General features: G+C 35.6%; 1 protein-coding gene across 1 annotated transcript; it reads right to left on the minus strand.

The window, feature by feature from the left end:
• LOC128554054 (multiple epidermal growth factor-like domains protein 11) lies at positions 1-27,266 on the minus strand (the record flags this gene model as incomplete). Its single annotated transcript, XM_053535267.1, has 7 exons — positions 27,200-27,266; positions 25,673-25,810; positions 24,556-24,699; positions 21,695-21,760; positions 16,945-17,082; positions 371-508; positions 1-138 (listed from the first exon to the last, which is right to left on the minus strand). Coding segments are annotated over exons 1-7 (829 nt in total), but the record flags the coding sequence as incomplete, so codon positions are not given.
• Between the last annotated feature and the right edge of the window lie 233 nt (positions 27,267-27,499).

The raw sequence follows: 27,499 nt of genomic DNA on the forward strand, positions 1-27,499 counted from the left end.
CTACAGGTAGACAATTAAAACCTTCCCATCCTGATGAACATCCTGTCGGACAAATTCCAGTTACGTGGTTACAAGCAAAACCATCTTTACAGTGACAAATAGACGTGCAGTTGTGTCCAAACCGGCCACTAACGCATTCTGAATTATTAAGTTCTAATGTGCATGACCCATGTTAGAAAAAAGTCACTACTCATAAAAAAGAAAAAGAAAAATTCAACCGATCATCTAATTCAGAAAAGGCAATAAAAGGCTATCAAGTAAAAAACATTACTGTAAAATGTAGGTGTCAGCTAATGTTAGGGAAGGAGAGCATGTCATGAAAATTTAAGTAAAGTAGTAAGTTCGTAGCCTGCAATGTTAAAGCACATACCTGTGTCACAACTAGATCCTTGCCAGCCAGATTCACATAGACCTACATCACATTTCCCAGAAATGACATCACAACTTGTATTATCACGACAATGGCAATACGACGAACAGTTGTATCCAAACGTACGATAATCGCATTCTTTAAAAATGAGAAATGTGTAATCATAATACTATGTGTAAGAGATTATACTAGAAATACAATTTCTATTTAAAATTATTTAGTAGGCAATAAACATTATATTGGTTTCTTTGGTGTAATTGTAATGCAGCATTAACATGTGCAGGAAAAATGACATATAAGTAACAATACAGACTGCTTCCGTGTCCTTTTATAGGTGAAACTACATTTTCTCACCGGATTCTGAGCAAATGAATGCTCGGGCGTAAGCCGGTCACGTAAGCGATAAGGATAAAAAATGAATTTCTATTCTGTTAATGTTTCCTAGTATGGCTTTTTCCAAAAATGATATTTCTTGTGATGTATTTTGACCTTTACTTCTACGAATCACAACCTGCTAAAGTTGATACCAACTTATATCGCGAAAAGATACGATTTACTGCTTATCCTATCTCGCGATATTAGAGCACATTGGTGTATGCGGATAAACCGAAGCCAAACAAATGTTGTTGCGTATGGCGAAACGGTATACGCCGCAAAGCTGAAACGGAGTGGCTAAATAGGTTATGCTGAGGCAAAACGGTATACGCCGCACAGCGCAATCAAACTGCTCTATATTACGCAGAATATCTACCAGCAAATATTCTTAAGTATCAGGGATTGCCAGACTAAATGTGTATTTTTTCACGCGCTCATCTTTGGTATTAAACAAATTTAAATGCTGATAAATTAGCGGAACACAGTGCAATAATTGTTTTATATATTATAAACAATGTGTGATTGTTACAAGCCAGATATGAGTTGCTTAGTAAGTGAGAAGGTTTTATCAAATGGAATGGTGAAAAAGTAGAAACTAGCGGATTCTGTCTCAAGCCCTTGAAAACGATCATTACTGAAAATAGTTTATCGTGACCTAATAGTATTTACCATTTTCCTATGAAATCTATATTGATCTAGATTTACAAAAACTGTACAGTTCTCTGCAAAAGGATTTTAATTGAAGCAAACACTTAATTTTATCTGGAATTACTGACGACCCTTGTGGCAGAGCTCAAATTTAAGCAAGTAACTTTAAATTTAAATTAACATATTACAAGGATATCTGAAGATAATCACTTGGCATCTCTATTAACAATGTACATGTCCAATGCATAAATTTAAAATATTTTACTTCATAAACAGAAATAAAAATATGCGTTAATAGAATTTAATAGAAGCACTTTAGTATTAGATATTCTTAAAATTGTCTATAAAAAAATAAGGAAATGAAATGATATATACTATACAGTAAGATACATCTGAGAACAGAAACAAATAATATGTAAATGTACATTCTTGCATAAAAACTACTATTTTCGCTGGATCCGCTCATGTTTAACGGGAGAAAAACCGTGTGCGAACAAGGCAATTCACGAGCTGTTAATACATGGGTTTTTTTAAATGCTTTGCCGGGGACGTATATATGTATTTCTTCGCAGACTGATATTTGGCATCTTCGTCTTGTTTCTTCCATAATAACCTCTTCTTGTAGCATTAAAGATACAGTCAAACCTGTGTTAAAGACCAATTCTGAACACAGACCACCTTGCTCGAAATACCACGTGTTTTGTTTCCCATTTTAACATAAAAGTGTATTTTAACCTGTGAATAAAGACCACCTCCCAATAAAGACCACATTTTAGCTTTCCCAAGGGTGGTCTTTATAGACAGGTTTGACTGTACAATGTAATCCGTAGTATGTTTTGCTTTATCAGTTTCAAACCCCAACAATGTACGCACTCGCTTCTCTTAGAGTTTACTCCCTTAACAAAGCGTTGGTTCAGTTGTTGTAAATAATCGTGAATGAATAAGTACTGCGTGTGCGATTGTTCGTTTTGTTCGTCATATTAATGATTTTGTTAAGTATCAGTCGGTATGTTTTTACCTGATTTTTCACAGAATTCGTATAAAAAACCTTGAAAACTCGTCACTACCTTCGTATTCATCTCTACTCTAAATGTGTTTGTACTCAAAAAATATTCGAATGTAAAGTTATTGTTCTTAAAATTGTGTTCCTGTTTATCAATGTTTTAAGTTAAATGCAAAATTATGGGAAATGCCATATTTGTTATAACGAGAAATAAAAAAAAATGCTCAAAAACCTTCAAACCATGCTTTTGGTAGTGTTGTTGTTATGGATATTTAAAACACGTTTACCGTTTCCAAGAACAACAGAATGGTAAATAAAAAAACGTACAGGAATCATTAAGTCATCACATATGAAAACAACAAATTTAGTCGTCGTGTTTTTTATGCAAGAATAGCGACAATACACGTTTGTTTTATGTATTAACGTCAGCAAAGGCCCTGGGATATGTTTGTGATCTCGACCTTCGGACTTGGTCACAAACATTCCGCGGGCGTCTGCAGACATTAATACACTAAAAAACGTGTATTATTCTTATATAAAAAGCAAATGTGCACACCAAGTTTGATTACAAAATACAGAAAATATGTTGCATTTTTCATAACTAAACTAGAGCTGCTTCTGAGAAAAGCGAATGTCTCCCACAACTGCCTAATCATCTAAATAGCAAGTCAGTCTTTATATACTGTTTACTCACTACAATCCAGGGGCCAGAACTCAACAATGCCTGGACCGATTTTGCTAATTATCGAGGTATTATAGTCAAACACATTTTGTTCAAATTCGGGAGTGCGGATAAGAGTAGAAAGGCCGATTTTTGGTAATTCAAGGGTCATAACTCCAATATGCCTGGACCGATTTGACTAGTTATCGGACTTGGCCGAGGTCTTATGGTCAAACACATTTTGTTCAAGTTTGGTTAAAATCGGATGAGAAATGTTCGACTTAGAGTGCGGACAAGCTTTGTGACAGACAGACAGATACACACACACACACACACACACACACACACACACACACACACAGAGGCTGGAGTAAATCAATATGTCTCCCACACCACTGTGTGGTGGGAGACATAATTACTGAGAAAATTATACTATTTTAAGCCCACACTTTGCTGTTTGTACTTTCCTGGCAAGTGCTTTTTTCTTGTATCTCTCAAATAATCTCAAACAGATGATTTTAGTTAATTTTGACAAAACATTTTTTTTTCAAAAGTAGATAGCATTAAAAAATGCCTGACTTGAAATAACACTGTGGATCACAAAAGTCATCGTCTTTGCAGTTTACGGCACAACCATGGGACGAAAGCTCTGCGCTGGGAAAATCACATCCAGGCGAGTGAAGACAAATGAACCTCGGGTATTGTGCGGACAAGCTTTGTCACTAGTCATGCCAATGCGTCCCGGTATAAGCATTCGTCCCCTTTATGACTTGGGTCTTTCGGAAGTAAAAGAATATATATTTGTGCAACTGCCATTCGAATTCCTACTCTTGCGACTTCAAATGCAGAAATAAATGTGAAGCTGCCAATGCCCTATCGAAATCTAAAACTGTGTCCGTTGCCATAGGAACTACATTTACTGTCTCAACCACGAAACAAAGCAAGCAAATAAATATAAGAAATAATAAATTTGAATTTAATCGAACATTATTAACATTTTTTGAGTAGTTAATTCTTTTATAATTTGTTTTTTTATAATACACTATTTCCATCAACTTTTCAAACTCCACACCGGGTTTTTCGGTTTATCTCTGCGAAACTTTGACAGATCAGAATGAAAATTGGATATAATGTTTAATCATTAGTCAAGTTGAATAAAACATAACAACGACAACAATTGTGCATAGAATTGCTGAGCCGTGAAAGTTGAAACAAGGTAACCCCAACATAAAAGGTTGAAATTATTGCACCTTTGTGCTGGTCGCTATGCGGCAAATAGTGCCATCTGCATGATCAAGCAGTTTGCGACCAACATTATATTCTTCAATGGATAGAATATGCTCTTGACATTGGATACTATTCTGTGAGAATGTATCCAGAAATATGCAGGAGTTCGTTGTGGATATTTTGCTCGACATTAGCGATGCAGTATTAATCCCCAATCAATCGACTGTATATTGCAAAGTTTATCATAATTCACTTTTACACATTTTGCTCATTTGGCTGAGTAAATGTGCGAATTGTGATCGTAATTGATTTTTTTACGCCACGTCATCCACAAATGTGGTGTCATTAGTTATGTCACAAACCTGATATAAAATTTTCAGCTTGATGTAACTTTGTTGATACTAAAGGATGTTCCATTTGGACTTAGCGGAGTTGAAAATCAGTATATAATAATTTGAATTTAATCAATTCGTACCAAGTGTACTGCTGCCATTTAAGGATGTCAGAGGGTACAAAACTTTACATGTTGGTAATTAATATTGATGGAAAATAAAAAATGAAAAAATAAAGATTGAGGGGGTGCATGATCGGGTTGGTTGGGGTGACTGGTCGGAGGGTATTTAAGTTTCATAATTCTAGGTCAAATATATCACAAGTTACGGAGCAGAAATTGCCATATTTATAGTACCCTATATAGTTAATACAAGAAACTACTAAGGTCCATAACTCTGGTGTTACTTGGGCAATTTAACTGAAACACGACATGCCGCATTTCCCTAAATTTATGAACATGTATATGAAGTTTTGCAAAAATATTCCAAAACACTTCCTAGATATGGCTACGGACGGACGGACGACGCTAAAACTATACCGCTCAGTCTTCGGCGGGGGTGAATACAGGCAGGCAATAAGTATGTAAGTATATGTGTTTGCGTTTGTTTTTTTGTTTTTTTTAATCCGTGGTGGGGCCAGTTTTAACCCCAGGGGATAATTTGAGCAATCTCGGTAAAGGACTACTACACAATTCTACATTCCAAATATCAAAGCTTTAGGCCATGTTGATTTGTACAAGAAAATTTTCAGTCTTCCCTATATAAAGGTAGATTTCTCGGAAGAATACAAAAACACAGCATCAGAGCCACGCATTTGCAAAGTAGGCCCAGAACAAACAGAAGCTGTAACGGAAAAATATTCCAAACGGGTTGCTTCAAACATCCAACAAGTACATTATAATTTTATGCAGAATATAGATAGAGAGGGAGGAAGGGTTAAGGGTAGAAAGCGGGTTGAAGGGGAAAGTAGAACAAGGATGAATATTCAAAAGAAAACGCTACGTTCCTTAATCACAGTTACATTACAACGTAAATCACAGCAGCGCTGACACTCATGTAAAAAAGCCAAACACACATACAAAACTAACTTACATAAAAGAACAAAAGTATATATTAACAATGTGACACCTAGGGGGGTAATTTAAGCAATCTACGAAGACCAATAGATGATGCTACGTACAAAATATCAGAGCCCTAGGCCCAGTGGATTTGGACAAGAAGATTTCCCTATATAAGTCTAAATAAACCACTGACCACACAGCGGGACCATATTTGACCCTAGTGATATAATTTGATGATGCTACATACCAAATATTAAAGCCATACACCCTGCGGTTTTGGACATTAAGATTTTCAATGCCTTTACCTATATAAGTCTATATAAAACATGTGACCCCAAGGACGGGGCCATATTTCACCCTAGGGGTATAATTTGAAAATATGTTGGTAGATGCCGACTAGACGATGCTACATACCAAATATCAAAGCCCTGGGCCCTGTGGTTTTGGACAAAAATATTTTCAAAGTTTTTCCCTATATAAGTCTATATAAACCATGTGACCCTCGGCGCGGGGCCATATTTGACTCTTGGGGTACAATTTGAATATATTTGGTAGAGGACAACTGGATAATGCTACATGCCAATATCGAAACCCTAGGACCTGTGGTTTTGGACAAGAAGATGTTCAAAGTTTTGCTGATATAAGTCTTTGTTTCTATAGCTATCGACTGCTTCCGTCGGATAACTCAGTTTCAGTGGTTATATTTTCTTTTACATGCCTATTTATATAACATTACCAAACGCCCCTATAATCATATATATTTTATTCTATTTTAAAGTGCAGTCGTGCAAAATAATGAAAAAGGGGAGAAAGGGATAGGGGGTAGAAATAGGGAGAGGGGCGAAGGGGAAAGTGGAAGAAGGATAAACACCCAAAAGGGAACGCCACGCTCCCCAATCACAGTTACCTTAGAAGGCAAACCACAGTAACGCAGACACTCATGCTCAAAAGACAAACACACACACATACATATAACTAACCCAAACAGACAAGCAAAACATAACAACACTGCAGGGCACTGCCCAAGACATAATGACGCACAAGCACATATGCAGGAAAAAATCAAAAGTCGGGCACCGCCCCAGGACTCCGACAGCCAAAATTAAAGTGGACACGGTAACTTACTCATAGTAATAGGGGAGGGGATGCCAAAGCAAGGGAGCACAAATGCAAGGGAAATGGATGGGGGCGATAAGGTGATTGAGGAGAAACAGGAAAGAAACGCCAGCAACAAACAAAATAACATACGCAACACAAAATACAACACAGACAGAAAGGAAGTTGAAAATAGGGACACCGCCATCTTGGAATGGTCAGTAACCTATATAAAGGAACTGCGGGGTCTAACGCGTTTGGGGCATGCCAATCTCGCACTTACCCTATTTTCAACAAGTTAGACAACACAATGTAAATAAAATCATTCCCCGCTGAGAAAGGGATAGATGCCTGTGTGAGATCATATTAAGGTAAACTTGAAATTATGCTAAATCTAAGGTATAATTACACCAATGTACTCAACAACTTGTCTGAAGACAGAGCACAAAGAGCCTAACTTTTAAGGGAACGACTAAGAAAGCTGCAAGACAAAATTCCACTCCCTCCGTCCGTTTAATTTAGGATTTAGGAGAAATCATCAAGGAGTCTTACAGTTTATTAGTCATCGCACCATCAGGTCTTGTGAGCAGTTTCAAACAAACCCTTTTCCCATCAATATATAGAGTAAAGTGCTCAATTACCTGTGACAATATTTTATAGCGAATCGTTATAAATTAACAACTTTATTAGTCACCCAAAAACAATTCTTTCAAGTTAGTTTGAATTGGGAGTGATATTCAGATTCACACGATAGTCTTTTCTCATTTCTTCCGGCCACGAATGGAAGGAATCTTATTTTGAAACTGTCTCAGAATGATTGATTTCGGAAAAGAGTATTTTCCATTCTATAAATACATGATTGGCAATAAAAACTTACTGCGCCCTTTCGTAATTATTCAGTTAATGCATATCGATAAAGGTACCGAATGAATAAAGTGCATACCTACAGGACAGTTAGAACCTTTCCATCCTGATGAACATGCTGTCGGACAGATTCCAGTTACGTGATCACAAGCAACACCATCTTTACAGCGGCAAATATACGTGCAGTTTGGCCCAAACCGGCCACGAACGCATTCTGAATTATTGAGATCGAATTTGTTTGACAATTTTTTCGAACAATCACTACTCATAAAAGAGGAGAAACACGATACCGATCATCTAATACAGTAAAGGCAATAAAGGGCTATCAGTTAAAAAATGACTGTAAAATGTAGGTTCAATTAACGTTAGGGACGGGGTTCATTTTCATGAACATTTAAGTAAAAGCCAGCAATGATAAGCAGATACCTGTGTCACAACTAGATCCTTGCCATCCAGGTTCACATAGACCTACATCACACTTTCCAGAAATGACATCACAACTTGTATTATCCCGACAATGGCAATACGACGAACAGTTGTATCCAAACGTACAATAATCGCATTCTTTAAGAATGATAAAGAGTTAATTATAATACTATATGTAAGAGACTGTAATAGAAATATCATAACCCTTAAAAATCATTTATAAGGGAATAAACATCCAATTTGTTTCTTTGGCATATTGGTTATCTAGCATGACACAATAATCATAACACAGGCTACTGGTGTGTCCTTGAGTTGGTAATACTATATTTTCTCACCTGATTTTGAGCAACTGGATGCTCGGGTACGCCAGTCACGTGCGTGATAAAAATAAAAAGTAAATTTCTAATCTTGATGGTTTCCTGGTATGGTTTTTCTAATATGATCTTTCTTTTGATATATTTTGAATTTTACTTTTATGAATCACAACTTGCAAAAGTTAGCACCAATTGATATTGCGAAAAGATACATGAGACTCGTGCGTGTAGTCCAAATGCATGCTGTTGCATAAGGCGAAACGGTATACGTGGTAAAGTTGAAAAAACTGGCTCCATAGGATATTTCGAGGCAAAACGTTGTACGCCGCGAAGCTGCATCAAATTGCCTACATACGTTACGCAAAATGTCTACCATCAGATGTTGTTGTTTTTTTTATTTGTATCAGGGATTTCGTATTAGAAACAGCGTTTAATGCGGATAATTTAGAAGAACACAGTGAACTGGTTACTTCGTCAAAAACAATTATATATGTAATAAACATTGTGATTGTTACGAGCCGGTTATTAGTTGGTTAATAAGTGATACTGTTTTATCGGAACAAATGGTGAAATAATAGCAAACAAGCAAACTTTGCCTAAAGCATTTAAAAACGGTCATAACTCGCAATAATTTACCTGAGGAGAAATATCATACTCTTCATTAAGAGTAAAAGTATATTGTTCTTAGATAAAGAGCGATAATTACAGTGCAACCTCTGTAGATTTGGGAGATACAAATATTGACTGTTATGTAGAGGTTGTTGTTCTAGAGAGGTAAATTTGATAGGATATTTCAGCTTAGGGAAATTTTGATGATGTTGTTATAGAGAGTTTTTTAAGAGAGGGCCGCTCTGGAGAGGTTGTACTGTAAATGTTTTACATCTCAGCGTGACCTTTAGTTTTTTCCCATTTTCCTTTGAAATTTATATTGATCTATATTTTCAAGGAAAACTGTACAGTTCTCCACACGAGGATTTTTAATTGGTGCAAACAGTTATATTTTACCTTGAATTACTGATATTCTCGATTTTACACACTGACGACCCTATCGGCTGGGATTTAACCTTTACTCTGCTATATTTATACAATCGACTGGAACATCATTCAATTTGGGAAGTACCATTTATTATTTAAAGGGGTGTTTACTGAAAATTTACTCATTGAATAGTGAACAGTACAGACCATGATCACATTATACGATGCTACAACATAGGTTTCATCTAAAATATTTATCTACACAGACAGAATTAAGAGTAATATGCATTAATAGAGCTAAATAAAAGGACTTTCATTATTATCAGATATGCTTTAAATTTTCTATATCAAATGATATATTAAATATAGCATACAATGAGCTACTTATGAGAATTTCTCAGAAACGAAACAAAATGATAGGTAAATATTCATAAAATTCAATTAAAGATTGATGACAAAATACAAAACATATGTATATATTTTTTGTCTCCTTTATGATTTGGGCCGATCGGAAGTAAAGGAATATAATTATGCATCTGGTAGGATTCGAAACAAGACCCGTCAAGTGCTATAACAAAGTTGAAGCTACCAATCCTCTTTCGCAATTTAAAACTGTATGCATTGCCACAGGAACTACGTTTAGTGTCTAATAAACAAAACTAGGAGGAAGGAGGTGTTGGATCTGTGAGAATGCCTTCACGTGCCTCCTCTTCCTCCATAGTTCTACAGTTGCGGATTTTATGAGAGTATTTGCTATATAAGCGTGTTCCTCAGCTTATATACAAATGAGCGCCACCCGTTGTATTATGTTCATAACCCACATTTTTCTTATAGAACCATTGGTAAATTTCATTAAATTAGTTAATAGATCAAATAATTTCAATTAAATGTACACTTAAAGTAAACAGTACTGTATCACTTTATTTAAGAACCTTAGCGTTCTTTTGTAAAATATTTGACGCGAACTCTGTTTATACACGAATGAATTTTCAAAGTAATATTATTAATAATTCTAACATGAACCGCAGCAGTTGCTGTATAAACATATAGTGAAATCGCCTATACATGAATCTACGATAAATATAATGCTGTTCCATTACACCCTACGATTGTAACATGACTGTGAGATTCTACTCTGCGTCCGTTATATGCTGACTAAATACTCGACTTTTTCAGTGCTAAGTAGTAGTAATAAAGAGTACATCAAATTTTCTGAAACAAACAATTTCTAACTGATGAATTTTTTGTTTATATTTTTACCGTAAGAAAATGTTTCAGCCCGTTCAGTTTCAACTTCAACATCAGTGCATCTATATCTGGTCGTGTGCACAGTTTACAATTTCTGCGTTGTGGGCACCAAAAATGTCAACAAGATTCTACTTTGACATTAAATAAATTATAATTCATGCTCCAATCTTCCAGACTCGACCAAGTGTTTACGTGTTTATATGCCGCAATGTTCTGGCGTGTCATCATGAAGGTGACGTGTGCTATTTTTAGAAACTGCATATATAACCTTTCAATGAAGTACTAGTATTTACTTCTGATTTCTATATCCGACTTTAGATGTTATTGAAAATAACATTTTCACAGCAGTAACTACTTCATACTTAATTAAAATTTACTGAATATCGGAAAATTCCGTTTTATGCAACACTTTCTATTCGTGGGGTGGTTTTATAAGAGCATATAGCCAGCCGAATGACGTATCGAGCTAAAATGCGAAGAAATTTAGAATCGAATTGATAAATATGTTCCAACAATTTTATCAGTAGGCACTCGTGATTTAATTATTACGCATCCAAACTCCTGCCCATATTTTATTAACTGATAAAATATAGGGACATATCCATTATTTCTTAAGTATATACTTTTTATAAATCATTCAGTCCTCGACACTTCACCACACGTGTACTTCGTGAATCTTAATTCTTTCAAAATGTTTATAAAGAGTTTGCGTCGTATTTGCGTTAAATACGTTAATACATATCATAGGGTGATTTAAAATGAAATTCAGAAAACCTTTCCTTTATATTTCCTTTGTCTTGTACTCAATTATTATTTCATTTGATTGGGTCTCTTATTATACTGAGGAATCATCATTTGCCCTCTTTACCATCGGATATAATTGTGATCGCTTAGTCTGTACGTCCACCCATTACCAATACGTAACACAGCCAAGGGTGAGTCCAATAATAAGTGCATGAGAGCTTTAACAGAGTTGGCCAAACAATATTTTCCTTAATGGAAGAGGACAAAGTCCCTAGAATAGCAGAATTTCTAAGGAAAAAAACAGCAATCAACAGTCAGCGGGTGGATGCGATCATTCTTTGTCTGAAAATTTTGAAGAAGATACAGGTACATGTACGCTACCGATTGTAGCGATTGATGTGAAGGTTTCTTGTTAACAGTATTAAGAAATCCAAATGAAACGCTTATCATACAAATTCAATAACAGACACCAAGCACGTCGTTATACATTATTTCTTCAACAATGTCTGATTCAGCAATGTCTTATCACTCACTCTTTGACTGGACCTAACCCAACATAACGCGAGGCGATCTTAGTAACAAAAGCGCTCTAAAACATCCAGTGAGGGTCTGCATGTTAATACCCGGAGACTTTATCAATGCCTCCTGGTTAATTTGATGACTGTGTCCAAAATTAAAACAACGCTTTATGTAAATTAGAGGGATCAAAAGGTCAAGCTCGAAAAATTAAGCTAAAATTTTAATGACAAAATGCCCGCTGTGTGGCTGCAGACCGCCGGGTCAGGCAAACTTAACTTTATCTTATATCATCTCTCCCCGCGGTCCTTTTAACCGATTGGCACACTAATTCAAGTTCCAGCTACCGGTTCAATTTAAGCCAGATCTCATCTACCCTTTTTAGCGGATCTTCCTCGGTCTCGAAATGCATGGACGATTTACCTGAAGTTCTGAAATACCATGCGCAGCCACACATACATGTATCCGTACTTCAGTCGAATGAATGTCGGAAGATTTGAAGATTTATTTTTCTCTCGTATTGCGAGACTGGCTTGATAATCGATTAATTAATTAATTATTTGATGTTGTTGTTTTTTTTTTGTTTTCTTTTTTTTTTGTTAAAGCTTTAGAATAATTTGATTAGGTAATTAAAACACTATAAACGTATGAAAATTAAAAAAAAAAAAACACCGTAGACGTATAAAATAAAAAACAACAAAAAACATTGATAACTGTCTTAATTATAAATACTGATATTTAACCAAGCCTCCGTGGTGTGATTGGTATGACGGGAGGAAGAGTCCGGGCTTCGATCTCCACTAGGATCAGAAGGTTTTTCCTTTGAAATTATACTTCTTCAAAATATTTTCTATCCTGCCTTCGTTCTTTATTTGATTGTTGGTGTTTACTATTTTATACAAGAGATCTAACAACGATACTTTGTCTTGTAACAAGAGAGCCATGATGGCCCTATACATCGCTCACCAGAGTTGATCTGGCCTACTGACCTAGTTTTTGACCCCACATAACCCAGATTGAAACTTGACCTAGAAATCATCAAGCTAAACTTTCTGACTAAGTTTCATAAATATTGGGTCACAACTGTGGCCTCTAGAGTGTTAACAAGCTTTTCCATTGTTCTGACCTACTGACCTAGTTTTTTTACCCAACATGACTCAGATTCGAAATTAATCTAGAGATCATAACTACTAACATACTGATAAAGTTTCATAAAGATTGGGTCACAAATGTGATCTCTAGAGAGTTCACAAGCTATTTCTTTGATCTGATGTACTGACCTAGTTTTTGACCCCACATGACCCAGTTTCAAACTTGACCTAGAGATCATCAAGACTAACGGTCTGACAAAGTTACATAAAGATTAAGTCAAAAATGTGGTCTCTATAGTGTTCACAACCTTTTCCTTTGATCTGACCTACTGACCTAGTTTTTGACTCCACATGACCGAGTTTCTAACCTGGCCTAGAGATTATCAAGACTAACACGCTTTATAAATTTCATAAAGATTGGGTCAAAAATTTGGTCTCCAGAGTGTTCACAAGCTTTTCCTTTGATCTGACCTACTGACCTGGTTTGACCCCACATAACCCAGTTCAAATTTGACCTAGATATCATCAAGACAAACAATCTGACCAAGTTTCATAAAGACTGGATCAAAAATGTGGTCTCTAGAGTGTTCACAGGCATTTCCATTGATCTTACCTACTGACCTAGTTTTTGATCCCAAATGACCCAGTTTCAAACTTGACCTAGAGATCATCAAGACAAACATTCTGACCAAGTTTCATAAAGATGTGATCTAAAATGTAGTCTCTAGAGTGTTCACAAGCTTTTCCTTTGATCTGACCTACTGACCTAGTTTTTGACCCCACATGACCCAGTTTCAAATTTGGCCTAGAGATCATCAAGACTAACATTCTGACCAAGTTTCATAAAGATTGGTCAAAAATGTGGTCTCTAGAGTGTTCACAACTTTTTCTTTTGATCTGACCTACTGACCTAGTTTTTGACCCCACATGACCCAGTTTCGAAATTGACCTAGAGATTATCAAGACTAATATTCAGACTAAGTTTCATAAAGATTGAATCAAAAATGTGGTCTCTAGAGTGTTCACAAGCTTTTCCTTTGGTCTGACCTACTGACCTAGTTTTTGACCCCACATAACCCAGTTTCAAATTTTACCTAGAAATCATCAAGACAAATAATCTGAACAAGTTTCATAAAGATTAGTTCAAAAAATGTGGTCTCTAGAGTGTTCACAAGCATTTCCATTGATCTTACCTACTGACCTAGTTTTTGACCCCAAATAACCCAGTTTCAAACTTGACCTAGAGATCATCAACACAAATATTCTGACCAAGTTTCATAAAGATTGAGTCACAAATGTGGTCTCTAGAGTGTTCACAAGCTTTTCCTTTGATCTGACCTACTGACCTAGTTTTGACCCCACATAACCCAGTTTCGAACTTGACCTAGAGATCATCAAGACAAACAAGCTGACCAAGTTTCATAAAGATTGGGTCAAAATTGTGGTCTCTAGAGTGTTCACAAGGCAAATGTTGACGGACGACGCACGACGGACGCCGAACAATGACAGGTCACAATAGCTGACCTTGAGCACTTTGTGCTCTGGTGAGCTAAAAATAAACAATAATAACCGCACATTCACTTGTTTCGTCTGATATTGTATGTTGTTATTCTTTACTCCTGGAATATATTTGAGTATTACTTTTGCGGTTGGCTATTCGAAAGGGTCAAAATATATATCTTCAACATAACACACCCACTGAGTCCTAGGTCCAGTAGAATCATATTAGTTAATTATTCCACATTTTGGCAGATTATTTCTAGTAAATACACCCCTAAAGTTTTTAATTTACAATGTTCTACCCATTGTTTAATTTCAAAGTTAAAAATTGCTTTATTCTGAAAAACTATGGGTTTTGAGTTTGTACCTTTGGAACTTTGAAATTTTACTTATTTTGTACCGGTCCAAAAGGAATTCACCTATACGGTCTTTGCTGAGAATCAATCTGTATGTTTTTCCCAGTTTAGCTGGAAGACTCATAGACCCTCCGTTTTGTTTCAGTTTTTTGTGTCAGTTTTACATTTGCTGTTTTATTATTTAATAATTGTTTTTGTTGACTTGATGTCAGATATGGTGCTACATGCTACATGTTATGTTTTTTTGTCATTGTTTTGGGTGTAATCCCATTTCCAGTCGGTTTGTTGACCCCTTGTGTTTGCTAAAGCGCTCAACGACCTAACACCCAAGGTTAATAATATTTTAGCAACTCTTGCAATAATTGGTATGACGTTTAACGCACTAAATCAGCAAAGACTCCAATGAAACATGTTTTGACCTTAACTAGCACTTGTTTATCTCGAAACTTTGATCTTTAATCCATCCTTATTCTTAAAAGACTTTTCAATTCGACTTATCCGTGATTCTGTCAAATGTAAAGGCAAGCTTCCACGCAGTTGTTCATATTTTAATCTAAAAGTATGTTGGGTGTAATCACTATAAGCTTTTGCTTATTGTTTCTTTTGTTCATCTGTTAAATGTACGTTATATTCAATTTATACTGAAATTTAATTTAATTTATTTAAACAATTATTAGTTCGTTTCCGATGCTATTTAACTGAACTATTTCTTCCTACATAACAACTGCAGAAACTCGAATATTAGCTGCTGGCGGGACTTTGATTAAATTGTCAATGTAGAGATGGTACGTACCCAAGAAAATCTAAGGGGAACAACTCAGAATTGACAAATAAATTAAAAAGTGAAAGAACAATCAGATAGGTACATTTTCCAACAATTGATCGGGCAGAGAAGATATGACCTACATTTGCTTAAGTCTCTTTGTATTCAATATACAACATGCACATTTTTCTCATTTTGAAGCATTTCTCTTATTGTTCAGGAGTACTTTGTTGCAAATAATGTAACACAAAAAGTACTTGTCATCAAATGAAATTACAATGCTTTAAGGTAGTATTTGTAATTACAACAATTTAAGGTAGCTGATAGGTAATGACTCTATGCAATGTATTTTAAGCAATTCAACATTCTCTGGATGGAACTATTACGATCATTGCTATCCGTGAAAAACGAATAAATCCTGAAAAAGCATATAGAGATTACTTTATTTGATGATTTTCTTTACAGGTCAACTACCTTAAACAAACTTTAATGTGTTTTATTTACTGTTGTTAACAAAGTTAGCGGATAACTTCAGATATCAACATTAATTTACTTAAACTGTTTACACAACTTGAAAAAAAGATTTTCGTTGGGTCCTCTCGTTTACAATTATTATCAACAATTAACAGCTGAATTGAGTGCATTCATGAGTGGAAAATATTGATGGTTAAAAGTTTTATGGGTTTGTTTACATTATAAAATCTTTAATAACTTCTTTCAAGTAAATGTTCGGTATGGCTTTGGTAAGCTTATAATAAAGAGCATGTCATTCTCTTTCACTCAGATTTGTTTAATGAGTTTTAGACTCTTGGCTAGTCTTGGAATTTGACTTTATTAAAAGACAAAATGAAGTTTTCCGTATAGGCTCTTTCAAAGCGCTGAAAGAAGATTAAACTTACACTACACTTATTTTGCTGTGGAAACGTTTGATATAGGCTATAATTGGGGAAATCCTAAAAGCATTGAAAAACAGTCAATATAAGAATTGTCCATTTTGCTTCAGATATTTTGAAAAAGTCATTATTTAAATATCAAATATTTCTATTTTTACATGGAAAAAAATATAAATATATTTTAATTAGTAAATTGGTGCACTTAGCTATCATTTCACTCTGAAAAAAATATGTAAAGATGAATTTAGATTTTTAGGTAACATCTCTAATCAATGATAAATGTATCGGATCAGCTGCAATTTCGTCCTTTGTGAATTCTAAATTTAAATGAACAAGCCCAAAACAAACTATGAAAGTTTGATCTAGTTAAAAGGCTTCTAGTGTTTTTATCATTTTGTTTATGGTAATGACTAATAACATTGTCATAAATTCTTGATATGCTTGTATATTCTGTTTCTGTTTGAAATTCACTAAGTTGTTACCTTCATCACAAGCGTCTCCCTGCCAGCCCGCTGCACATCCACCCGACGGACACGTTCCTTTGTCATTTCTGCAGGCTGCATCATTCTGGCAGTGGCAGACAGTTTTACATCCTAAGCCAAAGTGCGTAGCGTCACATGCTATAAGACAAAAAGTCAATGAACTAAGACAATTTGTTCCTTAAAATAACAATCTAAAATTACCTTCATTGGTCTCTCATCCCAAATTTCAAGTATCAATACGAGAAGACAGATATTGTGATAAACACGTCCACAAATACACCAGATAAGTAGTCTGCTACTGATACCCACCCCATCCCTACAAACGGTGTCTGTAGAGCTTACCGGACTAAAACAATCTTACATGCGTCTGCCTTCTCTACATATATTTTAGTATTCGATTGTTGTATGGAGGACGCCGATCATATTGTGTGTTTTCAGCTTTTGGTGGCGGAGGAAAACCCAAGGTGACTCTACAATCAATTTTAGGCACGAGCGAACACACTTGCTGAACCACCTGCCTGTCGTAAGCCAGCGCGATGGTTTCCTCAAAAGATAGGTCTAGACCCCAAACGAGGTTTCGAATCCAAAGCTTTGAGAGGCAAGTGATTCAAAGTAGGCGACTACTTGACCACGGACACACCCTGCATGGAAGAGTACTTAAAATTTTTAATAAGAACAATTGAAAAACACATTAAAATATGCTAAACAAATGGTAATGAATTGGCTTAAATAGAAAGTAGTTTCATTTGGAAACCTTCGCCATCTATTATACTCGCTACAGTTAGCTATTGCACAACGAGGTGCTGGCGGATCAAATTAACCTGGCGTGTTCCTTGAAACATTAAAAAGCATTTGCATCAAACGGTATCCTAGAGGACAGAGATATGCTTAAAAAGTATTCTGTTTGAACATCATAATATGAGTGAGTGTAAGAATATCTACCAAAATAAGATATGTTACAATATAAAACAAGTAAAGCCTTGTTTTGGTCTGCATTTTTTATATATGGACATCCAAAGTGACCCTCAGGACAATAACTCACAAGACACAAGCAGTTAACGTGGTTAAACATTCGATTATCTCACGACATCTTGAGGCCTACCGAACCAGATGATCTAAGCGGAGCTCAATCAAGTAGACACGAAGGGAAAATGACTTGAAGCTGCATGTTTAAACTAAACAAGAGGACCGCCTTGTGGGTGCAGACGCTCATCTGATTTTTTGTCTTAGCATAGAAATATTGTCCTACCCGTGTATTTATGATATTTTTCTAAGTCAAAAAAGGGACATAATTCTTGCAAAAAGCAATGTACAGTTACGGTACGTGTTGTGCAGAGTCAGCTTTAAATGGCAAATAACTGCTCGAAGTTTTAAAGCAAAAGCTTTGACCGTCAAGGAGAAAAGTTGACCTAACTTAACCAAGAAATCTGATATTTTTCTATGTCCAAAAGGGGCCATAATTCTTGAAAAAAAAGCAGAATATAGTTATGTTTCTTGCTGTACAGAGTCAGCTCATAAAGGTGAACAATTTGCAAGTTTTAATGCAATAGCTTTGATAGTGTAGGAGAAAAGCTGACCTGAACATAAAACTTGACCAGGTAACGCCGACGCCGATAACTCATCATTTTTTTTAATTTGGTAGATTTGTTTGTGTTTTTTTTTTCAAAATATCATATGAGCTAAAAACGTCAAAGTGCAAGAAGTTCATGCTACATTCACTAATTTGTTCTACTTTCACAAGTCTTCTTAGACTCTACGGCATTAAAATAATTATATAAGATGTCTTTTCTTAGGCTTTTCCACTTAAATTAAACCTATAATTCAGTCCAAAATACCCCTTTTCAGAATTCCTGTAATACTTAATAATGTCGTTTGAATGCAGAGGCCTTCGAAGCAATACCAATACAAATTCTTTATAATCTGCAGTGTATTGCCGTCTTCATTGTTCTAGCTTTACAGATGAACATATCTGATTTGAGTCACTTCTAAATATGTTTTCTGTCTAGGTCTCATAAAACCTTTGCTTTTACAAAGGTTAGACCTTTTCTTTAGACATCTTAATAAGTATCAGGTGGTTTTAAATGCAGTCAGGACAATCTTGACAGTTATCTCCCTCAGATGTATATATCTGTGATCTTTCGGTTCGTTATTATGAAAATGGCCGCCATTTTATTAAAGCTTATTAAATAAGATTTTTGTTTCATGTGAATGTAACAAATACACATGTATGTTTTGAATTAAAAATCTAAATAACTGGGACTTTGCTATGTAGCAATAAGATTTGTTTGCTTTGTGTTGGGTTTAACGCCGTTTTTCAACTTTATTTCAGTTAAGCAACTGCAAGCAGTTAACCTAACCGGTGTTCCTGAATTTTGCATCAGTACAAACCTGTTCTCCGAAAGTTACTGCCAAGTTTCCCATATGAATCAGAGGTGAGGGACACATGATTTCAGACACAATTTTATTTATCAAATCGGCACGGAGAACATACGCCTTGCTCGGGGATCAAACTCACGACCCATTGAGCCGTATATCTACGCTCTCAACATGGAGCTAATTGACAGCAATAATACAGCAATAAGAACATTGACATATGTAACTATTCTATATTGTGTATAAGATATAATGTCAGTCGGCAATTTAGGAATTGCACCAATACTGTTTAACAATATTGTCTGTGAAATTATAGTACAAGGTCACAGCCTGAAATTGTATAATTTATTATTATTTTTATTATATGTAACATTTGTTTTGAAAAATTGTCATTTCTGAGAATTTTTAAAGGCGTTAAAAATCTAAAAAAAGGCCATTTTTTCATGGTCAATGTCACTATGGAGACAGGACTCACCACAAAGGTGTAATATAAAATTTTTAACCTTCCTACAAGGTTTCAAAGCAACATGAGCCGCGCCATGAGAAAACCAACATAGCGCGTTTGCGACCAGTATGGATCCAGACCGGCCTGCGAATCCGCGAAGTCTGGTCAGGATCCATGCTGTTCGATTTCAAAGCTATTGCAATTAGAGAAACCGTTAGCGAAAAGCATGGATCCTGACCAGACTTCGTGGATCCATGCTGGTCGCAAACGCACTATGTTGGTTTTCTCATGACGCGGCTCATATATGTAAAAAGGCATCAAAATATCTAAATAATCCTAATTTCGTCAAGGTCAAGATCACTAGGTATCTAGGACTCCCCGAAGGAGTTTAAAATGAGATTTTAAACCATTATACAAGGTTTCAAAGCAAAATATGTAACGGTTTATGAGAAATTGTCTTTTTTTGTGAATTTTGAAAAGCATAAAAATGTCTAAAAATGCTAATTTCTTCAAGGTCAATATCACTAGGGGACCAGGACTCACCACGGGGTTGTAAAATGAGATTTTGGGCCATCCAACAAGGTTTCACAGCAATTTATTTAACGGTCTTTGAGAAATTGTCATTAATGTGAATTTTCAAAGGCGTCAAAAATCTAAAACATAATATCTTCAAGGTCAAGGTCACTAGAGTCCAGGACTCCACATGGGGTGTAAAATCAGTTTCTTAATTATTATTCAAGGTTTAAAAGAAATAAATGTAACATATTTTGAGTTTTTTCTCAATTGTTGAGAATTGTGTTGCCACCGCCGGAATGAGGATCGCTTAGTCCCGCTTTCACTAAAATGGGCGGGACAATTAAAATATTACGTGACTGATTACATACAAGGTATAATATAATTACTAAATCAACATTTTATGCCCTTTCATCATAAATACTTTATCGAGTAACTCCGAGTTGGATCCTCAAAGTCATGAATAAAATGTATCCATTTTATGGCATATAATGCTGGAGTGATTACTGTATATGTTTTTCCTTGATCTAGCAGTTCAGCTAAATACATTGCTACAACTGTTGACACTGCTGGTTCTGATCATGTACGAGGATTGTTCAAAAATGAATGCATCTAAGCACATAAAAATGTATCCTTGATTTCAATAAAAATTTATTTGGTCCCCTCAAAGTATTCACCTCCAACAAACATGCAAAGTTTCAGTCTTCTAATCCAATCCCTGAAGGCATTTTCATAGTCATTTCTAGGTATACTATAAAGACACTGCAATATTGCAGAACCGAGGTGTTTGCGCTGCACAAATTTTCGACCAGAAAGGTATTTTTGAACCCATGTCTCGTCACCAGTGGTGACATTTGCGAAAGACCGTGCATTGTAATTTGGAAACTGTTTAAGTAACAATTTTGCGCATTGCACGCGTGCCTTTTTCTGCTCATCTGTCAACAGATGGGGAATCCATCTAGCACAGATCTTTCTCATTTTCAAATGACGTTTCAGAATTGTATGAGCTGCTCCTAATGAGATGCCAACCACACTAGCAATTTGTCGAGCGGTGTATCTTGCATCAGTAGCAACTATTTCTTTCACTCTAGCAACCATCTTGCCAACCATTTTTGTATTAGTATACACGAGTAGCCAATGTTTAGCGAGCGATAGACACCACAGCTAAAGTGAACGGATTTTAATGGGTGTGGTATCATTGTAAAGCTAACATGTTTATCTACCCAATAATCTTAATTTCCTCGTGATTTTCGCATTATTGAGCGAGATAACGTTCTAGATGCATTCATATTTGAACAATCCTCGTACAACTATATGTTTACAATATTCTTCAAAATGTTTAAAACAGTATATTTCTGACACGCTGAATCTGCTCTGGACTGAATAATGTAACTGAACATAATAGTGTTCCATAATAACCGTGCTTTTGAACGTCAATTCCCACATTTTCCATCTGTCTCTGGATAACAGGTTTCAAGTTAATACCTGTCAATAAAAAATAATATGTGAACACTTATTTCTTATCAACTACTTTTGTAAAATCCTCGTACGTCAAAGCAGGACTTCCAGATTTATTTTAAAACCGTATCTTTATTGCGATCATGAAAAATGTCGTTATTACATTTTCCAACACATATCAAACGATTTTTAAGCAGAACTTTGGCCTCCTTGACGAAAGACCTGAAATGGTCTTCACCGCTTAATAGGCACAGCCAAAGATCTGCACTGGACGGAATAGCTTTAAGTCGTAGTTTGTATTCATTTTCCACAACATCGACAATATAAAAATCGCCAATAACTGAACGCCATTTACTCACATGGCGTTATAACCTCCCAACTGGGAAACTGAAGACGCCGTGCCACCAATACATATCTATAATGCCACTAGCATTGTTCTGAATTAAAAAGCTCTTATATCTGCTTTGTATAATATTTTGACTCATATCAATAACATCAATTACAATATCATCGTTACAAATTTTCATCTTATTATACGTGGTGTTTCCGGGACTATCCTTTTTACCAGTGCCCAGGTTGCAACACAGAAAACAGGTACCTGACCTCTGTACTTGAATTGTGCTCGTTTGTACAGCGCAAAGTCATCCACTTTGCGCAGTAGCTCTCTTATATCGCAACGATTTGCTCGTCTTTGACGGTTTTGCCTTTTTCCGCTTTCATCTTTCTATTTGTACGTGATTCTGCCTTGTGCATGTTCTTTTCGACCCCTGAATCTACCACTAGCGGATTCGATTCATATTCCTGTACGACCCTTATCCAAGATCGCTCCGATCAGCCATTCAAATGGATTGCTTTGGTCAGAGAGATGGCCTTTTTGCACCAGGCTGGTTCGTTTGAATAAGCTTGGTACAAAAATGGACATGTAAACATAGGCCTAATGAACAATACTTAACATAAATATCAAATTGTGTTGAAAGACAATATGACAATATGCACTTAGAAACATATTTGCGATCTTGTTTTTAGGCGCGTACGCTTACTTTTGATCGTATATTTCGCGGTCAGACAAGCTATATAAGCTACCTTGATTTTGCCGTGGAATGAAGATAATAGGGAACAGATTTCGAACTGTCAGTTTAAGCAGGAGTATTTTTTGCATCGATTTTACGGTAATTTTCAACTTGTCCATCGTATTTTGCTGGGTTTCATCAGTGCGCCACGATTTTGCTATGTTTTCTTTCCCAGCTGTGTTTATAATCATGTGACTGAAAGTAGCCCATTGATGCTGGCGGGTTTAGGAAGAATAGTGCAAAAGAAGAAAAATGTTACACAACCATCGTATGGTGTACTTGTTTGGACAAAAGTGCATTCATAAAATTAGTATTTGAAGTTGTGTAATTTTCCTTTTGATTGGGATTTTACCCAGCAATACCAAAGTTATAGGCCTTGATCTAGTCTATAGTATGTTTAAATGGCCGAAAAGGTTGTGTCGCATGTACCTTAGAAAGTATTTTACCTACAGCAAATAATCCTTAAAAATATTATTCAGCATGCGATACTAGTTGTGCACCTCGGGGTTTTGTTTGAGTTGTTGCCCTTGTGTTCGTCACAATATGCTTACAGGACTTAAAGGGTCATAATAAATACTATCTCAATAAAATTAGTAAAAAGATATTTGAGCTACACGAGATTAGTATTTAGCATTTATCTCAAAGGGGTTGATCTGAAGTCGTAACACCGAATAGGAATATCATTCAGCACGTGGGTTTATTCATCTGTGGTTTTGTATATGATTTCACTCTACATGACAACAGTAATGGCTCCTTAACTTACTCAACAATATGCAAGAGCCTTATAGTTTGAGACGTACGTATCTCAAAAACTGTTTGTCCTGAAGTCATAAAAATTACAGAAATCTTGTTGAGCATATGGATATATTCTTTAGTGGTTAATTCGAGGTTTGACACTTCGCCCCCTCCCACTAATATCTTTCTTTCCTCAGTAGTTTGTTTTACAAACTGCACGTTAAACAACAAGAAAATTGTGGAACTGGAGTATTTTCTGTATCTTGTATTACTGTCTTCCAAAACCAAAACTGACTAATATTCTTCTGATCAGAAACTTATATGAGAAACCTGTGGCAACTTAAAGTAAGCTTAAATGAATACATAGGATATCAATCATGTTCTTATCACTCTAGTTGAATCTTATCACTATGCAATTTGTACTAATCAGAATTCGAAACTCAAGTGAATTAAACTATTTTCAGTCAAATATCTTTAGAAGTTATGATAATGGTGTGCATTCAATGTGCAATAGCTACAATATTAAAACTAAATTAAGTACTGTGTCATGTAATAAACAACTTAATTGACAATAAGTTAAAAGAATACATTTAGGTTCAAGGAAAGTGTTTTGTACTACCATAAGATGCATGTTTTTTGCTGCAGGTTTTACGTCTGAAGGATTTGTTTTTTATACCAAGTGCACCAAACTGTTCAGACTTAGAACAAAATTTCACATGTGGGTAATTATCGACCTTTTTCAAGGCAGCTGGATGGCTTCTTCATATAAAGAAGTCTTTTAACACCTTGCTTAGTTTCCGCCACATATCTGTGAGTGGCAAGAGATACCGACGTAAACCACTTACTGACAGCCATGTTGACTTAAAATCCTATTTTTTGTGCGTTACCTTCCTATATTGCCTTTTATATATCAAAAATAATTGAAATTGATGTTTCAACGAACACAAGAATAGTTTTTAATGAAGCCTAATACTTCGTTACCTTAGCGAGAATACATACAAAATATTTAATACTTACTGGTATTGCACAATGTGTCAGAATTATCATAACCAATGTCACATCCAGAAGTGCATGTTCCTGTGACGTGATCACATGTTTGGTTGTCCATGCAGAGACCACAGGCGTCTGCACATCCTTGTCCATATGAGCCATGAGAGCAAACTGAAACAATGTTGACAGGGATAACAATTGTGTCAAAACAAAGCTCAATTAGCATCAAAATTCGCTAATGCGAAATGTTATCATTTCATTCTGATTTTATTGTCCTGATCATATTTAGATTTTATAAAAATCATATGGAGTGCTTCACGAGAGGAAGTTAAGAGTTATTATTCTTGTAGAGGAAAGGTCTTGCATACATCGGCTTATATACATAAATACAAACAATGATTTCATATAACAGAGTGTCTTATATGCCATACTTTCAAACTTACTTACCTATAGTATAATTTAAACGTTTGCGTAGATTTTGTTGAAACTGTATACCACATTAAAAGACAAAAACAGTGAACGAAAATCCTTTAGATACAGAGTACAACCAAGCAAATTCGGCTTCGTGAGTCTGTTTACGTTAAAATAACCTATAAATTCTTTAAAGTGAAAAGAATGTGGCAGGAATAGATATTTGATTACGTCTGTTGGAGGAAGTAATCCAAATAGATAAAAATATATAGTATCCACATAACACCACCAATCGGTGACTGCTCTGCAGCTTTCACCTCTTGCAGTTCTCAAATGCGGAAGTGCGTAGTACTAAGAGGGGATAAATTTAATCCTAAGTCAATAAGTCAATACATAGACTATGTAAGATATTCCATTTTTGTAAAGTCTAAAAGCTACTACATAATGTGTGACGAAAATATAATTGGCTATTTATTTTACTTTTTTCACGGGCCTGCCCCTGCCAACTAGCTGCACATTCCCCCGCCGGACACGTTTCATTGTCATTTCTGTCTGAAGGCTGCATCATTATTGCAGTGGCAAATGTTTATCCAACAATGGAGGTAATGAAATAAACTATTTTAGAAGAACAATTATAATGCATAACATATCGAAAACAAAGATTCTGTGCAAATCCTTTGTTACGCAATTATTATAAGCGCTTTATAAATTTTGAAATTTACTAAATCGTTACCTTTATCACAGGCGTCTCCCTGCCAGCCCGCTGCACATCCACCTGACGAACACGTTCCAGTGTCATTACTGCAGGCTGCATTATTCTGGCAGTGACAGACATTTTTACATCCATACCCGAAGTGAGTAAAGTCACATGCTATAAGAAATTAAAATTTTCAATGACGGGATATAATCTGTTCCTAAAAATAATAATTACGTTTATTGATTTTCATCCCGAAGGTCAAGAATTAATACGCGGCGAAAAATGTTGTGATAAACACGTACACAAAAATATTGATAGTCTGCTACTTATATCCCCCACGCCTGCAAATGATGTCTGTAGAGCTTACCAGATTTATACGACCTTACATGCGTCTGTCTTATCTTAATTCATTTTAGTAGTCGATTGCTGTATGAAGGACGCATATTCCATGATTTCGCTCAGCTAGACGAGAGTTGTTGTCGACTCACTCAAAGATATTCATAAAGAGTCTAAATGTTTGTGCCGCAAACATCTAAAATGATATTTGACTTAGGGTCACGGAACATTATGGGATTGTTAATCAGCTTGTACAAGTGTATACCTGGAATTATGTATGGGATTTCACCAAGTCAAACTAGAGTTATGGTCCATGAATTAGTCAAACATATGCATAAAGTGGCCTATATGTACCTCATGCAAACTTAAAGGTACCTCACGTAGGGTCCATTTAAGAAATGCTACTAGTATTCAGTATGTGAAGTTATGCACGTTTGCTTTTGTTTGGGATTTCATTCATCCATTTCTGAGTTATGGGCCTTGACTAAGCCAAAATATGAATTTGCCTAACAGTATTACATGTATCTCAAAAAGTATTTGACCTAGAGTCATTCAACCTTAAAGATATTATTCAGCATACAATGTATTGCACCTTGGTTTTTGTTTGGGAGTTCGCTCAACCAGCCCAGCGTCGTGACCCTTGTGTAAGTCAATATATGTTTATGGGACGTTAAAGTTTATTTCGCATATATCTCAAAATATATTTAACCTACAGTCATCAAAATTTAGGAAATTGGTATATAGCATGTATCTTAAAGTATCTGAGCTGGAGACATGAAACCATATAGGAATATCATTCAGCATGTAGGTTTAGGCATCTAGAATTTTGTTCATGGTTTCACTCCACAAGACCTCAGTTACGGTCCTTTACTTACTCAAAATTATGCATTAAGGTTCTTAAAGTTTGTGACAAACGCATCTCAAAAGTATCTGAGCAGTTTAGTTTGTTACATACCATGTGTTGTTTAAAACTAGGGATGGCAACGAATAGCATTTATGGTATTCGAATATTCGGTCAATCTTCCGAACGAATTTTTGAATATCATGTCATTAAATGATCAACAAATGAACTCAAAATCCTACGTGTGTATCATATCCTAATCAGCGACATGCATTAATTCTACTTTCGTTTACACCGGAAGTAATTTAGACATTGACTAATTGAGACTGACAAATCGTTTTCATAGCTTGTTTCATCTTTTGGAATATGAAATATTCGTTATTTGCCTTCATATTCCGATTTACGTGAAAAATTAAGATCCATCCCTGACTTGTTTTCTATACTTTTCGGCATGTCTCTTTACTCAGATACATCTTTTATCGATTCGTATTGAAATCCGAGTCATTAGTTCAATTGCTGTGTGACGATTTTTATTTACATGCGGTCCGCGCCTACCGAAAACAGGGCGAGTTGTAACGGATTTACATCAATTTGTGACCCATAAAATTTTCTAAAGGTAAGCAATTAGCGCTGTTAACTACAGGGTACGAGGGGCGTTCAATATGTAATGTTACTCCGTATGTAGT

The sequence above is a fragment of the Mercenaria mercenaria genome, unplaced genomic scaffold (assembly GCF_021730395.1).
Source record: "Mercenaria mercenaria strain notata unplaced genomic scaffold, MADL_Memer_1 contig_4677, whole genome shotgun sequence".
NCBI classification, from domain to species: Eukaryota; Metazoa; Mollusca; class Bivalvia; order Venerida; family Veneridae; genus Mercenaria; species Mercenaria mercenaria.